At 41.7% G+C, this 17,133-nt stretch overlaps 1 protein-coding gene across 1 annotated transcript; it reads left to right on the top strand.

Moving 5' to 3' along the window:
- The first annotated feature begins 1,143 nt into the window (after positions 1-1,143).
- Positions 1,144-15,178, top strand: marco (macrophage receptor with collagenous structure). Its single transcript, XM_088606009.1, has 16 exons — positions 1,144-1,416; positions 1,687-1,782; positions 2,707-2,955; positions 4,143-4,187; positions 5,123-5,212; positions 7,358-7,465; positions 8,043-8,087; positions 8,897-8,995; positions 9,083-9,136; positions 9,727-9,825; positions 9,925-9,978; positions 10,195-10,248; positions 12,080-12,124; positions 12,675-12,758; positions 13,680-13,850; positions 14,082-15,178. Exons 1-16 carry the CDS (start codon positions 1,287-1,289, stop codon positions 14,210-14,212), a joined length of 1,554 nt encoding a protein of 517 aa, XP_088462135.1. The 5' UTR covers positions 1,144-1,286; the 3' UTR covers positions 14,213-15,178.
- The last annotated feature ends 1,955 nt before the right edge of the window (positions 15,179-17,133 follow it).

Raw genomic sequence — 17,133 nt, 5'->3', positions numbered from 1 at the left:
CATGAGACATGTTCCTTAAAAGATTTTAAAAAAGCAAAATTCAAAATGTAGAAAAGAAATACTTAAGTATAACACAAGTTCATACAGGCTCTAGAGACTCTGCTTATCAAGGCTGCTTTGCAACACTTTCTTCCCTGAATCCATTGTGACTGCACAGTATAGTATGAGGGTGTTTCAATATAGTGTATAAAGTAATAAGACTTACACCACTTACAAAGCAGATAGTGTTCCTCTAGAATCAGTCTAGAGAAGAGCAATGCAAATCAATAGCCAATAATAAGGGCTTACACATCCCTGTTCCACATAGTTTCCAAATCTGTGCAGGCACGTCTGTCACACGAACACTTACATCTGACACAACAGAAAGTCAAATTGGGCTCCAGCAGGCATTTTGGAAATGTTTGCTTCACCTTGCTATTGGCTGCATATCACCTGCTGGACAGGTGTTTCTTTGAGGGACTGGAAAGATAGCAATCACTTTGCGCCAGATGTGGGCTGTGAAGTGGGGGGAGTGTCACCCCCTTCAGCACCATGAATACTCACAAGTGCCCCTGGCAGAGTCTGGCCCAGTGTCATGCTGCACAGTAATCCAGGACAGCATCCTGAAATGACACCCCAGGGCATTTTTAATAACAAAACTCTTGCTACTGACACAGCATGATGCCAGCACTTCAGGACTTCAGCATTAGCATGGACAAGTGGCTCATAAAGGAAGAGGACAGGTAGTGTCTCTACAATCTATGCCCGGTGCTCTACCTATTCAAACCTGCCTTCATGCTAATCTGTACTTCAGATTAAAAGAAGCATGTGCACGCATGCACACACACGTTATGTTATGAAGTCTAACCATGACAAGACTGCTTCCTGTCTTGACCTAATAGGGGACGGGGCATCGCACTTTCCTTGTAGACTTTACTTTCCTTTCACTGCATTTCACACCAGAGAAGCAACAGTATGCCTCACCATTTTAAGAATGGGAAGTGGCATAAAATTGGTTTCTTTTCTGCTATGAGCCAGACTGAATCTTAAATTCCTATCATACAGAACCCAGTGTATGTTTCTGTCACAAAACTTAAAACCAAGCATAAGAAGTATCACTTCTCCAACTTAACAATTTCCTAGTAAGCAAACAACGAAGAAAGAAATCACTGAAATAGCATTTTTAAATAATTTCACTAGACCAGCATGTTTTATTGAACGCAGTGGATTGGGAAATACTGCCAAGTGCTACATAAATAGGAGTGCAACTCCATGCCTCCAACATCTCATCACTAAATGGGAGTTACATGTATAATCTAATGGAAACATCAGTAGACAAAGAAGACAAGGAAGTCATTATCTTAACTAAGAACAATCCTCTGTACGATTTGGACATGCAATTGAACAGATCTGGCCATTTCCAACTTGAATCAAATGGTAAGAACTTAAAGATTAGTAGGATTAGCTATGTATAAATGTGTATCTGCATGTGCTGTCTGAAAATTATATGAAAAATCAGTTTTTTTAGATAAGAAATAATGTTTAATATTCAATAATAATAATAATAATAATAATAATAATAATAATAATAATAATAATGTTTATATATACTTAATTTTCAGTATTTAATCTTTAATCACTGTAACACTGAAGGACAAAACCTTTGTATTCACTGTAGTTTTACATGTTTTATTTATATCTTTTCAGAAGTAAAAACTGGAAATGGGAGAAAAGGAGTTCTTACACTGATTATTGTATATCTCATCTTGCTGACCATAGGAAATGGATTTTTGGCTTACAAAGGTAAGGATTCTGAGTCTTAATTTGTTATTACAGAAATATCTCTGCTGGACTTCACTTTTAACTACTGAAGTAAAAGTGAAGTATAGCAGAGGTATTTCAGGAATAACAAATTAAGAGGTAAAGTATTGCATTTCATCCACACATCCATCCATTTTCTAACTGCTTCATGCAGTTTAGGGTTTCAGGGGAGCTGGAGTCTATCCCAGCAACCAACAGGCACAAGGCAGGATACACCCTGGACAGGACAGCAGTCCATCACAGGGCCGCAGACACACACGCCCTGGACAGGACAGCAGTCCATCACAGGGCCGCAGACACACACGCCCTGGACAGGACAGCAGTCCATCACAGGGCCACAGACACACAGATATACACTCACCCCAGGGCCAGTTTGTTCTAGAAGCCATTTTAACCTAACATTATGCCTTTGGACTGTAGACTGTGGAGCACCCAGAGGGAGAAAATGGGGAGAACTTACAAACCCCAAGCAGAAAGCACCCCAGGAATTGAACCCAGGGCCCCAGCACTGACACTGACAGCAGTGACACCGTGCCACTCCCCATTGCATTTCATGACAGTGAGAAACGTTTACAGCCATCAATTATTATCATCACCCCCTCCACAAGTATTAATTTATTTTTGTATTAATTTCACATGAATACATAGCATACATCATTTCTTTTTAATACAGTAGATGAGTAAAAAAACAGAGAGACTGTTTTGGAATAATTCAGTGTTTAAAGCCAAAACTCCTTGAACACTTCAGAAACAAACAGATGTAACGCAACGGGGGCTCAGGCGGGCGCCCTTGCCGCATTAGGTCGGCCGTAAGCGTTACACAGACTTTTAAACATCTACTTTAAAGAAAAAAAAACGTGGACTGCACGTTGGACTGAGAGCTTCTATCTGCAATCTGCTTTCCAGTTTACAAGCTGCACAGCCGGGTGGCGGGCAAGGAGGAGAAGGGGACTCCGGGGACACAAGAAATGCTTCACGCGGACCACGGCTTTCACCTGCAACAGCTGCAAGAGGAGATCTCGTCCCTGAACAACAGCCTGGCCACTATCCACGTGAGCCCTGTCCGGATCACGCAGCTGGAAGCGGACCTGGAGATGATTAACATTAGCAGCTGTGAGCTGCGGAGGAGAGTCGACACGATATCTCTGACGCCAGGTACGACGTCGGATGGCCGTCTCGAGTAAAGCCTTGTCCTGCGTTTCATTGGGTTCGCGGATAAGCCCGCTTTTGTCCGCTCATGCGCTGCAGTAAAGAGGATGGGGACTTTGTCAGACTGTCTCAGTACAGATATTAAATATTATTTACATTCCCAAATATTTCACTTTATAGCAAAACGACATATAAAGGGAAATTAAGCGCCAAAAAAATGTCAGATATATTTTCAACACGTACAGTTCGGACACGTGTATACACATATAACTTACTTATAGCCCATAAACACAATAAATACACATCCCTAATACAATCACGTTAGTATTCTTAATTTTTAGTGGATGGGGATTTCATGTGCGCGATGGTGCAAGTCTGTTTTTCCAGCAAGTCTTACTAACACGTTGACTCTTGCGAGTAGCGCTTAACTTTGCTCCTGCGCTTGGTTTCTCAGTCGCCTACTTGTGCTCGCTTTTTTGGTGCTTTGAAAAACGATGTAAGAGCGGGCCTGTGTGACGTCCAAAGAATTAAAAAAAAATTAAGACCTGTGTGCGAAAAGACGAATACTGAGAGACGTATAACACGAATCCGATAATACTGTTTTTTTTTTTACTTTTGATATTTCCTCTCAGTTATGAAATGCAAAAGAGACGTGTGTCCTTTTTTGGCGTGAAAACGTATTGCAAAGTTATGCTGCGTTTGCCACAAATTCATTCTTAGCGGGTTTTTTTTTCTGAAGGGTTAAATGTGTCCATTTAGGATGTAATACGAATGAATGGCTCACGCACAGGTACAGCTGCACAACATATATGAAATTATGGTGGTGGTGGTGTTTTCCTCTTCTGTTTTCATATTGTGAATGGAAACTCAAGTCTCTGATGAGCGCAGTGGAAGCTCCAGAGGAGTTAGTTTAAAAAATTTCAATCTGAAGGTTTCTCCAATTTATATATCGGAGCAGTCAGGGACATTCATTGTCTTAAAGAAACATCCTAATCTGACAGGCTTAAGAAACTTTACCTTTCAAGTCTTGAACAGAGATAAACGTTTGGCTTTGGATGTGCAGCTGATCTCTCTATGTTGCGAGGTTTATTTACGTGTAATGACTTTGGTGTGGCAGCTCATCTTGGATAAGAGAACAGCTGTCCGGCTGTTGTCTCTCCTCCCTTACCTGTAATCCGTGTCACTGCTTCCAGGTTTGCCAGGACCCAGAGGTGAGAAAGGAGACCAGGGATTAGTGGGTAAGACCCCTCTTACCTTTATTATTCAAGAGCATCCTTGATGACACCAAGACTCTAAATGTATCGGTAAATGTTCCGATCACTCAGTAAATGTAGGATTTGCCACGCCTCGTAGGCATAATTTAAGCATTCTGTTTTCATGTCCTCACATAAATGAAACATCCAATCCACCTCTTCAGAGCTGTTCAGAGAGTTATTTTTATTTTATTTTTATCTGTGATTGCAAAATGGGAGATGTTCTCTGCTTTCCTGCCCTGGATACTGTGAAGCAAAGGGAGTTCTGGACTTTGAAAACGTCTTCTGTAACTTCACTTATACCGCAAATACCTCAAATGTTGCACACAAGGTCTTTTGCTTCATAAATTCCTAAAAAAAAATGCTGTCAACTTTGTAAAAAATGCTGTCAACGTTACAAGATTGCTGGAGCGCAGCAGGATATGCTGTGATGTGTGTTTGCTTTCTCAAACACCTCAATAATTACACTCATATATACTGTATAACATTTTGGTATAAAGGTTTCTCCAATTTATATATTGGAGAAATCAGGGACATTCATTGGCTTAAAGAAACATCCTAATCTGACAGGCTAAAAAAACTTTACCTTTTAAGTCTTGAACCGAGAAATTTTCAGAATCCTCAAAGGTATCACCAAAGTCAAGCTGGACTGAATCAAGAACCAGAGGATATAACCTGAAACTACAGGGAGTGCCTTTAAACTGAGCACGAGAAGGACATTTTACACAGAGGGTAGTGGGAGTAGGTAACAAGTTACCCAGTCATGGTATCAAAGCCAATATTTGGCTTGTTTCGAAACAATGTCTGGGTGAGATCCTGTGATCCGTGAAATACTATCTACCAAACAAGCTAACTGGGCATCCCCTTTCTGATGTCCTGTAGTTTTGCAGCTATAATTAAGAGATAACTTTTTTATTAAGGTATACCTGGTGCAAAAGGTGAGAGGGGCGCAGCTGGTGAGAGTGGATCTCCAGGAATTCCTGGTACGAAGGGACAGAAGGGGGACCAAGGTGAGGTTTCGCTGCACCATATTTGATGTAGGGGTCTGCTGAGGCTCCAGAATAATTCTTGTCACGCCAGTGGAATCATCCACATCATGCATCTTTATCTGAAATGTCAGAATTTGGGGTGGTAACTAGCCACTAAGACTTTTGGTGAAAAGGACAAGCAGGACAAAACCAGAAAAAAAGTCCATAGTCAAGTGAAAATGCTCAGATTTAAATCATTTAGATGTATTTAGCTTTAATTCTTATGTCTTACATGTTTTTAAAATGATTGCCGTCCAGAAACTATGAAACAGGGTGTAAGAAAATTCATGATTTGGGACCTCAAAGAAGTAGAGATGACACCGTTACATCCTAGAACTCGTAGTATTGGAAATGTCGTCTTGGAAACATCACACTTGAAGAATATTCTTTCACTCTGCCTTTGAAATCCCTGTTGCCTTCGGCTCTATATAGTTTGTTACTGCTCCCAGAAGCAATTGTTTGTATATCTTGCCATGTTACAATGGCCATGACAAGATGACTAACATATATTTAAGTCTTAAATACAAGTACGTTCCTGAAACGTGAACAATTCTTCATGTACACATTTGAAAATATTCCCTATGGCTATTATCCACACATTAAGTAAAAGGAACACAAATCCATCTAAGCAGATGCGAAGCTGGTTGCGTGGTCAATAAAACAATCTCATCTGTGATAGCTTGTCATTCTGCGCTCCCAGCTGGTGTGCCTCCTTCAGATTCAGGGAATAAAGAGCCTTCACCGCATAACTCAGCATTTTGTCAATGTCCTGACATTTCCAATATGAAATCTTCATCAGGGATTGACTTGCCAATGTTAACAAATGACTACATGTGGGTCATCCATGTCTTTTCAAATAGATCGTTTCATTATTCAATAGAATGTCCTATCTATAGTTTGAAAAAATAGTCTGAAAACGTCTCCGCCTTACAAATGAAGTATAAGCATTGCAGCAGGGTTCTAGGAGATTCCTAGGATGTGTTTATCTGACCTGGTAAGTAATTATAGACTTTAGTGCATTAACCAGCATGTTAAGCCAAGAAATAAGATAAGGTTATTTTTCTCTGTGACAAATCCCGGAAGAATGAGATTCCTTTTGATTTATCTCTTCTGTGTATTTCCACTTACTTACTGTATCACATATGAGAAGAAATTGAAGTGAGTTGTCAAAACCACTCTTTTTAGTAATTTATTAATTATGTTTCCATCATCATCTTCATAGTAATATAATTTTATTTCTTAGTGATTTTCCAGAAACCAGAAAGAGTTCAATACAATAAAAAACAAGTAGTATGCATAGCAAAACTAAGAAATCTGAGAAAAAAGAAAAGCTTATGAAATAAACCCCGTTTATAAATAAAAATAAACCAAGATTCAAACTGAATTGCACTTTAAATCCTATAGTGAACAGATCTTTAAGCAGACATTTAGCAAGTAAAAGTAAGCAGCACACATGGTAGTACATACCAAAGGCTATGTCACCCATTGTGAAAAACCTAGTCTTCAGCGGAGTGAGAAGACTCTATCACACTGTGTGGAGCCTGGTCTTCAGCAGAGTGAGAAGACTCTGTCACACTGTGTGGAGCCTGGTCTTCAGCAGAGTGAGAAGACTGTATCACACTGTGTGGAGCCTGGTCTTCAGCAGAGTGAGAAGGCTCAACACACTGTGTGAAGCGTGGTCTTCAGCAGAGTGAGAAGACTCAACACACTGTGTGGAGCCTGGTCTTACAAAGAAGAAGCTGTCCTGAATTCCTGGAGTCATCCAGTACTCAAGAACCCACGATAACCCAGAGCTAGACCATTCAGTTTCCATGCAGCAGATAACTTCAAGGTTTCAAGATTTACACTGAAGAAGAGGCCAACAAGATTGCTACAGTTTTTTTTTACTCACACTAATGTGATCCTGGATGGATGACAGTTTAGCTTTCAAAGCCTCTCACTCCACTCCTCCTCAATCACATTAGACTAATTCTCCAAAACTATGTCCACTTAAAAATAGGCATGTATTCACTTTGATTTACTTGTCCATAACCTGCATTGGGCTTTTCTAGGTTTAGGGGGTCCATTTTGTGTCTGGTTGGAATATCCAAGGAGGTCATTGCATTGGTTAATGAAATACCTTTTCAGGTGTCCAAGGGCAGACCGGCCAGATAGGCGCCACAGGGCAGAGGGGACCAGCTGGACCTGCTGGGCTTACTGGGCCAATGGGTGCACCCGGGGCTCCAGGACAGAACGGTAGGCTACAGCTGACTCATCCCCTGCCCCTAGCATTGTCACCAAAAACAACTAGGAAGCGTGAATGCACTCTGTAAGTGCCTAGTGTATGAATGCTACACACAAACTGTATATCTGTGAAGAAATATATTTGATAGCTGACTTCTCTAGCAATGTATGGCAGAGATTGCCATATGGTTCACACACTCCTGTGATGTCTGCTTAGCCCTGCATTATTTCTGTTTGCCCAGGCTAATTATTTCTCTCTATTTTATCATTTGATTTACTATTTTCTTACTGGGTTGATTTTGTTGTTTTTCTGTACTAGCCTTACTGTTTCTTGTTTTATCTCATCATTCTCATAGTTCTTTGTAATGCAGTTCTAGATGGTGCTCATCATGCAAAGACTTTAAAATGATGAGATTGCTACTTAATGCTGTCTGACGTGCCGCAGAATCAAATCTGAGGTTCATTTAGAGAACGCATGTAAGATGTCTACTAACCTGCATTCTGAAATTTCCCCCTTTCCACGTCTTTTAGAACAAACTCACACAGCAGTTGTTTGCTAATCTTTCCCATTTTTCCGGGGGAATCACAGGGTTGAAAGGAGAAGGCGGCCCACCCGGGGAGAAGGGAGTGCAGGGTAAGCTGGAGATCCCGTCTGTCACCACGTGTGATGGGTCCAGAGGGCCCCAGTGGGAGTCAGCTTGTCTCTGTCACCTGAGCAGGGAAACATGACATCTTTTGTTTTCCTTTTTCTATTACAAGCAAATTACAGTAGCTGTTCCTTTAGCTCCTTCCTGAGGCTAAAATATAGTGGAATGCTTTGAGGTATTAAATAATTAAGCAAGTCCTCTGATAAAGGTTGTCCATGTCATTCAGTTATGAAATGGTTTTCAAATTGGATATTGCCCCCTGTTCAATTTTCCGAATGACTCTTAAGTCCTATCACTTTGCAAGTGCGAATAATGGGGCCGAAATAAAGATGCCCTTGATTTGCTTTTGATATGCAGGACTATGAACTGGTGTTGTGCATTTTTCATGCACAGAATATGCAGCAGGATTTCTCAGACTTCTTGGTAGCTACTGTACCTGTGCTTGTTTTGAAATGCTAAGGATGAATATTGTATTTCTGCAAATCAAGGGGATGATGACTTTTATGAAGGTTTGATACCACCTTTTAAACTCCTGATTAACAAGCGTCATAGATCTTATATACTGCTCTTTGAGTCACATAAAACATCCCCTCTGTATGTGGACAGGGCACTATATGCCCGATATTTTATGACTTCCAAAAACCGTACTAAGGCTCATATGTCTTCACACTATGTTAGATTTACTCTCTTGGTCCCCAGGGTTTTTAATAAACTCTTTCATGCTTCTCTGCTTTTCATACATGGCTGGTGCTGGTTGGGGTGGCCGTTTGCTCTTATTTGGGTTTCCAATGTCGAGGTGCCCCTGGAGCGAGAGGAGAGCCTGGAGCTCGGGGTACCCCGGGAATAAAGGGAGAGCAGGGCGCTACGGGAGAAGGTGGACAGAAGGGAGCCCCAGGTAAGACCCCAGAGAAAGCGGCGTAGTGGAGTAAAGCATCCGACTTCCTCCGCTGTGCCTGCAGTCTATACCCTCCTGTCTCCACAGGCGCCCCAGGACTGAAGGGGTCCCCTGGAGGGAAGGGAGAAAGAGGAATAACCGGTACTGTCCGCTTATCTCATGCCTCTAACCTCACTGAGATAGATTGCCCCCAAAATACAGAGAGACGTCCTTTTGATCCTCTCCTTTCTATAAACCATCAGGAGTAGGAACACTTGAAGAACTAGAACAGGATTTTTTCCCCTTGTAGTAGATACACCCCCACTGGCCCAGTCTGTCATGCGCACAGGCGTTACGTACAAACTACAAAGACCCAAGAACCTCGTTATTAGACAGAGTTTATTTCTCATTTTTTTCACTTCTTGTTTGTTTTTCTTCTGAAATCAATTTGCTTGACAAAAGGAGTTTCTTTGTTGGAGAGCAGATCCTCACACTTCGCTTTGTGAATGTGCTGATGGCTTTGGAAAAGCCTGGGGCGCCCAACTTTGCTTTTTAGATTTGTCCCCCAAAAAAAACATGCTCACACTTCCCTCTTAAATAATTAAGATCATAAAGACATGAATGTAGCTTCCCCCTCCTGTGTGATCTTGAAATGCATCACCAGCTTTGAGACCTTTATTGACTGAGTCGGTCAGCCCTGCTCAGTCCTGCTCTTCAGCCCAGTGCAATTCCAAGCTGTGTTGAAACTGCAGGTGTGCCTGGAACTCCCGGAGCTGCTGGGACGGCGGGGATTCCCGGGATGAAAGGGGAGAAGGGAAGCAGGGGAGATACCGGACTACGGGGGACACCAGGTGAGAGCAGCCGTCCTCAGCACAGAGATGTGGTCAGATTTGCTTGACTCTTTGCGTCTTTCGTGGAACCAATTTATTTTTTGAATTTTTCCACATAAGGAGCCCAAGGAATGCCTGGACTCACTGGCCCAAAAGGAGACAAAGGAACAGCAGGTACTGCATTCATCACCCGCTGTATGTAATGATCCACAGAATGTTTGTCAGCGACTTCAATTAATCTTTTCCCAAACCATGTATATCCTTTGTTTCCTGTATTCTGAGATAATAACTGTCAAGAGAGCAGGCAGAACTGTGTTTGAAATACAGATGCATGACCATGAATTTGCATCCTCTCTTTTAACTGATAGTGTTTTTTTACCCGTCTTTCAGGAGTCCCAGGAGCACAAGGAAGTCCAGGTGTCAAAGGTAGCAATGGGGCACCAGGTAATGCAGAATTTTTCTTCCCGAAAAACCTTTAGCATGTAATGGATTACCAGTGTCATCTGCTACACTGACAGCTACGGTGGGCCAGGTCCCTACTGAGACAGATCAAGCCCTAATCACTAAGGTTAAAGACTTACTCTTTGCCATTGTTCCATCCAGTCCAGTACACATCTTACTGTTCTCTGATTAACTCAGCAAACATCTTCCAGAGAAAAAAAGACACATTTTTCATATGAAAGCTAAATTTAAAGCATACGGTCTTCCCATGGGAATCATAAAAAACAAATTTTCTCAAATTTGCTTCAGGCTTCTTATTTTATTCAATAAGATATTTAAACATAAAAGTGACATAGGGCTTTGTACACTGCATCATTAGAGTGCAAATCGTATAAATACTGAATTGTTATGAAGGAGGTTATTGTAAAACATTAGGACAGAAGGCGTTGACTCGTTCATGCCCTGTAAGTTTCCTGTGAGTCATAAAGCAAACTCAAGTTCATTTACCAGTAATGTTTCTCTTTGTGTTCATTTGATTTTGGTGTCATTGTACGCAGAAACTGCATATTAAATGCACTTTATTACAAGAAGAAGAAACTAAGTTTCCTTTTCATATCATCTCAGCAATTATAGATGTTTCGTTCTGCTGACAGAATCTGTTGAAACCAGGGTTTTCAGTCTTGGTACAAGTCTGTTAATTGCATACTGTCGTAGATATTGACGCTCACAATATTGCTACATGATATGGGGGCAGCAGGTTTTGTTACCAATTCTTTAATTTAATGCAAATATTTAATCAAACCAAGAGAGGACGTGTACTTTACAGCAATTTGGTGGTGGAGAAATACTTTAACAGGCACTAGGCTGAAAGACAAGAGCAAAAGATGCAGAAGACAAGGGGACTCTTGGCCCATTTTACTCAATATACAGTTTAGCATCTAATATGGGAAACTTCAAGTCAAACATTACATGTACTTAAGATCTCAAGAAAAAGAAATATGCTGCATTCTATGTGGCATATAATAATGAATTCATGCTATACAGTGCAGTGATATGTGTTTGGGGATATGTAGAGTGGTGGGTATGTCTCTGGTCTCATGCCCGACAGGATGTGGGTTCGAGTCCCTGTTGCAGTGTCGTTGTACCTTGTTCAAGGTACTTTACCCCATTTGCTCCCACCCCCCAGCAGTATAAGTGGAGACATTCATGGCAGGGAGTTGGTTCCTACAGTGAACAGATCTGTCTCTAGGAAAAAGTATTACAAAAATCAACAGCAGACAGGGAACTACGTACCATAGAAGGCTCTCTCACCCACTGTGTAAAACGTGCTCTAAGGAGCGTGTCCTGTCCAGGGGAAAAGTCACGTTCTCTCCTGTCCAGTTAACACCACTGAAACTCAGATAAGCTCTGGTCTGCTCTGATGAGCTGATCTGGCTCAGCTATGATTACCTGTCTTTAGTAATAACAATGCAGTGTTGTTACTGCATTACAGAGCATACTTGTTGAACTCATAAAGCATTAGAAGAGAGGCAGACATTCAATAACAGTGGACAGCACTAAGCCATATGTCAGCTCGATACCTTGTCTTCATACAGTATCTCTTGCCTGTGTTTATTCAAACCTCTTGCTGAGGAAGTCAAACATTGCACTTTCACTTGTAAACATGACGCATTTGTCTTTCTTGCTAAACTGATTAAAAAGCAGTATTCATTTACCAAAATGCTTCACAGACGGGATAAAGCATACAAAACAGAGCACGCCTGAACGAACGGCTTTTATTCTGCTCTCTGGATGCTGATGGTGAGAAAGAGTTTTAATTTTCTTTCTTTTGCAGGACTCCAGGGACTGCAAGGCAACAAGGGCGAACCTGGTGCAATGGGTTAGCAAATCTGTGAAGTCTCTGTACATACAGTATCTGTCGTGGAAACATTTTAAGGATACAATCTAGTATGTGTGTATTGTTTTCATTGATTAGCTGGATCCAGCTCTCTTTTGTACCAGTAGTCAGCGTGCTGTTTCTAGGGAGTCTTTAAGGGTTTGCTACAGTATATGCTTCCATGGGTGGTGTGATGGTGGACAGACAAGGTCTGCTGCATGGATCCTGGCTCCAGATCTGGCCAGCTCTGTGTGCAGCATGTACTGTATGTTCTCCCTCACTGTGAACTCGCCTTGGTTTTCACTGTGTGTCTCAGTTTCCTCCCACCTCCCCAGAGAGAGTTGCCTAGGTTGTCTCTCTTAATAATAATAATAATAATAATAATTGCTTACACTTATATAGCGCTTTTCTGGATACTCCACTCAAAGCGCTTTACAGGAAATGGGAAGGGAGCAGGGCATCACAGCTCATTGGCTTTCCCTTTCTGCCCAACGTGTGTGGAACGTGGGTTGGCGTCCCCACGATGTGACAGGAACAGTGCTTGTCATTTCAGGATCGAGAGGACTACAGGGTGAGAAAGGGAGCAAAGGATCTCCTGGACAGAAAGGAGAAAAGGGAGCAGCAGGACAAACCAGTCGTAAGCCCATTTTAAACCTGCAGTGCCCCAACAATGGCCAACAACTTGCTAAGTAACCTGAAAGACTTCTGCTTACCATTCATATTTTTTTTTGCCATTTCATATGTTACTTCTTAAATAGCATACTACTCTGTTGTTGTTTCTGCCTGGATTATTTGCAGCCCTGTGAAACACATTTCCAAACCCAGCATTTTGATAGGCTTTGTTGGAAAAACGTGTTCTGGATGTGCCCACCCTCTTACAACTCTCTTGGGGGAAACATCTGAGGCATCTGTTGCCACATAAACTCCAGACACACCCACACTGATATAACCACTTCCTTGTCCAAGTATTCTGTATTGGTCTCCGGAGCCAGAAATGACAGGACAGGACCAGGAAGCTGTAAGATTATCAGCCTGAGGTTCCAGTTGCTGCACATAGAACTGGAGAGCTTTAGGTCTGCAAACTGACAACCCACTTGTCAAAGCTGTAGGCCAAATAGGCATGAGAGAGACATCAATGTCTGTGTCCATCAATGTCGTTTGGCTTTGTAATCATGGACAACACTCACATAGTCCCCTCACCCCTTCCTCTTCACCCCTCTCTTCAGCATCAGGTAACTTGTCTAGATGTTTGTTTCAGTGTAAAAGATCTACTTTCCTGCTCCCAGAAAGGCGCAGTAAAAAGTGAGAGAGGAAAAGGAGGCTTCGGGATACTGTTCTGCTTTGCCATCAATGTAAAAGCTTCCCAATTTAGAATACTAAGAGAAATGGTTCACCATTGTCTTAATGACATCTAAAATTTGACAAGATGTACATTGAAGCTGGCATACCTTGTATTTTCTGGCATATTTTTACCCCTTTATACTCCATCTTCCTCCACTAAGACCACAGCACTGTGTCGGGTCATGTCAGTGACACAAACCTCTGTTTCCGCCTTGAGATTCTGTCAACGCCAGGATAAACGGCGGGGGATCCCGCGGACGAGCGGAGGTTTTCTATAACGACCAGTGGGGGACGATCTGTGACGACAGCTGGGATATTACTGATGCGACAGTTTTCTGCCGCATGGTCGGCTTCGAGAGAGCCACCTTGGTCTTCACTGCTGGAGGCGGTAAGGCACCAGACTCGATCTTCCCCGCCAGTTCAGAAACCCATTCGGGACGTGGAGTTAGCTTTCCCACACGCAGAAGGAGTCAATCAAGGGGTGGGTCTGGAGTCTGGGTGGTCGCTTTCAGGAAATCAAAAGACCTAGACCTGTGTCTCGAGTACCACCTTTTTGTTTTTTCTCACCTGGCTCACTTTGTCCCAGATCACAAACGGTTCTATGTTTAATTGATTCTAGGAACCGGGAAGATCTGGCTGGATGATCTGAAGTGTACAGGAACAGAATCATCCATTTTCCGGTGCACATCCAATGGTATGGGAGTCAACAACTGCGGCCACAGTGAAGATGCTGGGGTTAATTGTGTCTGATTCCATTGAAGCAAGTCAGATAGCTCCATGTAGCCTGTCTCTCCCAGTGTTCAGCCACGAGTATTCAAATAACATTAGTTTTTTTTTTATTTTTCAAATGGCCAACCATAAACTAGGTCTAATATTTAAGAGAGTATATTGAAATTTGATGCTATTACTTTTCATCATTTCATCTACAAGCTTACTTTAATGAATAACAGGCATCAATTCATCGTTGTGTTAGGACAAGGCTTTTTCACTGCAAACCATTTAATTGATCTGTGAATGGAGGTCCAGGCCTCTCATCAGTTTAAGGCATGGCTGGCATTAATAACGCTTGCATGATCGGTGCCTAAAAACAATATTTTAGCTGGTTATTTTAAAAATGTACATGTTACTTTGCTAAATCATGTCTAGAGTCACTCTTAAAGATGACATTCACTGTACTCAAATCACTCATTCATCTCTCAATAAATCTCCAAGGTAAATGGTTTTTACACTGTATTCCATAGTGACAGCAGCTGTAAACTTGCTAATTTTTTACACAATCACATGTCACATACAGGTGCACAAGTATTATATTGCCAGGGCATATGTTTTAATTAGTTTTTAGTAGTTGTTTGCAGAATGTAGTAAGGAAACCATTGTCGTGTCCATAGTGGTGTTAGGAGGCTTGAAAAAAGCTGATTGCTGAGCTTAGCTGTTTTGTCTGTCCTAATTTCACCTACTTAAACCTGCTGAAGATGTATCAAAATCTTAATTGATTTTTTCTTCTCAGATGTAATATAAACATGTATATGAAGATATTTACTAATTATACTATTTTGATCTGTTGGCTGAGTGAGTGAACTGCTGGCTGTCAGCAAATTGCTGAGGCTGTTATGAAGTGTGAAAGTGAAGAATTGTAAGGGGGGGATGTTCAGTAAAATGCTCCACTGGAAGAGACATTGATTCCCAATAAATACATAACACCATTATTATTTCAAACTCCAGTGCACTCTTCCTTTTCAGAGGACTCTTGAAATAGGACTGTAATTCACCAACACCCATAACTTGTCAAAACTTGTATTCATTCATGCCGTAGATGGATAAAATGTCTAGCTTTCCTACTGCAACAACAGGTGCGAGCAAATCAAGGTTATCACAGGTTGCATCCTGGGAGGTTCACATTCATCTGCACAGCTCTAAGATGCAACTGCGAAGGAAGCAACTCACATGCCATTGCAGCTATTGAGCAATGGGTGAGTGAGCAGTTCAAAAGTCAGACAAAATGTTGGAAAAAGTGGTGAAAGAATAGAATTTAAATCAAGAGATGTTATGTTAAACTTTTATTTATGATGCATTAGTAAGACTGTTTTAGTCTTTAGGTATTATGTACCTACATTAGTACAATGTTGGTCATCATGTTGCAAAAATGATAACACTAATCCAGAATGAGTCCAGAAAAGGCCAACCAGATTTCCAGTCCGAATAAAAAGCCCTACAGCGACAGAGGCTAAAAGAACTTTGTAGGCCTGAACAGGCGAGATTATGAGGAGCCGCCAAGCATCCTGAAATACACCAACACTGACAGTAGCCAGCAGCCATATCACCCTGCAACTCACAGCTGGCAGCCCACTGCAGTTCAGCAGGTGTGAGCCTGGTCAGTACCTGGAGGGGAGACCTCCTGAGAAAAACTAAGGCTGCTGCTGGAAGAGGTGTTAGTGGGACCAGTAGGATGCGCTCACCCTGCAGTCTGTGTGGGTCCTAATGCCCCAATATAGTGCCGGGGACACTATACTATAAAAAGGTACTATCCCTCAGATGAGATGTACTGTAAAACCGAGGTCCTAACTCTCTGTGGTCATTAGAAATCCCAGGGCATTTCTTGAAAAGACTAACTGTAACCCCGCGTCCATTGGCCTCCTAATAATCCCCATCTCTGAACTGGCTTCATCATCTCTCCACCACTGACAGATGGTGTGTGAGGAGAGTACTGGAGCATTATACAGGTGGGGCTGCACACTGGTGGTGGTGGAGGGGAGTCCCCATTACATGTACAGCACTTTGAGTGGAGTGTCCAGAAAAGCACTATACAAGACTAAGCAATGAATTAATTGGATTTCTTCAGAATGAATATTGAAACATGAACCAGAGGGGATGAGTGAAAATTACAAGGAAGTGCCTTTAAAACTCTGAACAGGACTCAATTCTTTGCCCAAAGGACTATGGGAGTGTGTCGTTGAAGCTAGAAGCCTGGATGCTTTCCAAGAGATCTTTGGATCAATTAACCAACTACCATAGGGAATAGATAGGTCAAATGGCCTTCTCTAGATGGTAACCTCTGTTCTTATGATGTGTTACTATAATTCAACCTTAAGTAGAACTACATGTTTATAACCTCTGAATTCTGTTTACTTTTAAAACAAATGTGCGCTAAAGGCAAAAAAAAAAAACAACCCCTCCTAGATGTCCCAATTTCTTACTTACAGGACTTCCTACTTAATTATATCTAAGCAAATGAAAGTGCTGACCCACCACTGGTTCTTTGAAGTTACTCAATAAGTTTCCACTCTTGTAACATGAGTGTTCTCCAAAACAAAACCTAAAATTAGGCACACAAAAAAGAAGGAATTCATTTTCTTTAAAAAAGTCTTACTTTCCAGTGTTTTGTGTTGTTCTATTCGATGATTAAAATGACTTGCATCAGAAAGAATTAATAAACGAACATTATTACACAAGAGGGGGGAGTTTTTATGTGCTTGTACCAGAGTCTTAACCCCCATTTCAAATTCTTATTAGAAATGACCTGAAACCGTACTTCTCATTTCCTGAGCTCTTCCTTGGCAAATGAGGTTAGTTCACGCAACAGGCCTGGGCCACCCGTTGTGGTTTTAACTCGAGGAGAGCTGAAACGAGCTAAATGGAGCTCAGTGGCAGCTCCATCCTGATTCTAGGGAGCG

This window comes from Lepisosteus platostomus, chromosome 14 (genome assembly GCF_059453375.1).
Source record: "Lepisosteus platostomus isolate fLepPlt1 chromosome 14, fLepPlt1.hap1, whole genome shotgun sequence".
In the NCBI taxonomy this organism is placed as follows: Eukaryota; Metazoa; Chordata; class Actinopteri; order Semionotiformes; family Lepisosteidae; genus Lepisosteus; species Lepisosteus platostomus.
The sequence above is the reverse complement of the archived record's forward strand: the minus strand, read 5'-3'. Positions and strand labels throughout refer to the sequence as shown.

Bases quoted from the DNA above. Each gene is read 5' to 3' on its own strand.
- marco (XM_088606009.1), top strand. From the start codon at position 1,287: ATGTATAATCTAATGGAAACATCAGTAGACAAAGAAGACAAGGAAGTC. The intron at 5,213-7,357 runs GTGAGGTTTCGC...ATACCTTTTCAG, and splicing joins GGGACAGAAGGGGGACCAAG to GTGTCCAAGGGCAGACCGGC. The intron at 9,137-9,726 runs GTACTGTCCGCT...TTGAAACTGCAG, and splicing joins GGGAGAAAGAGGAATAACCG to GTGTGCCTGGAACTCCCGGA.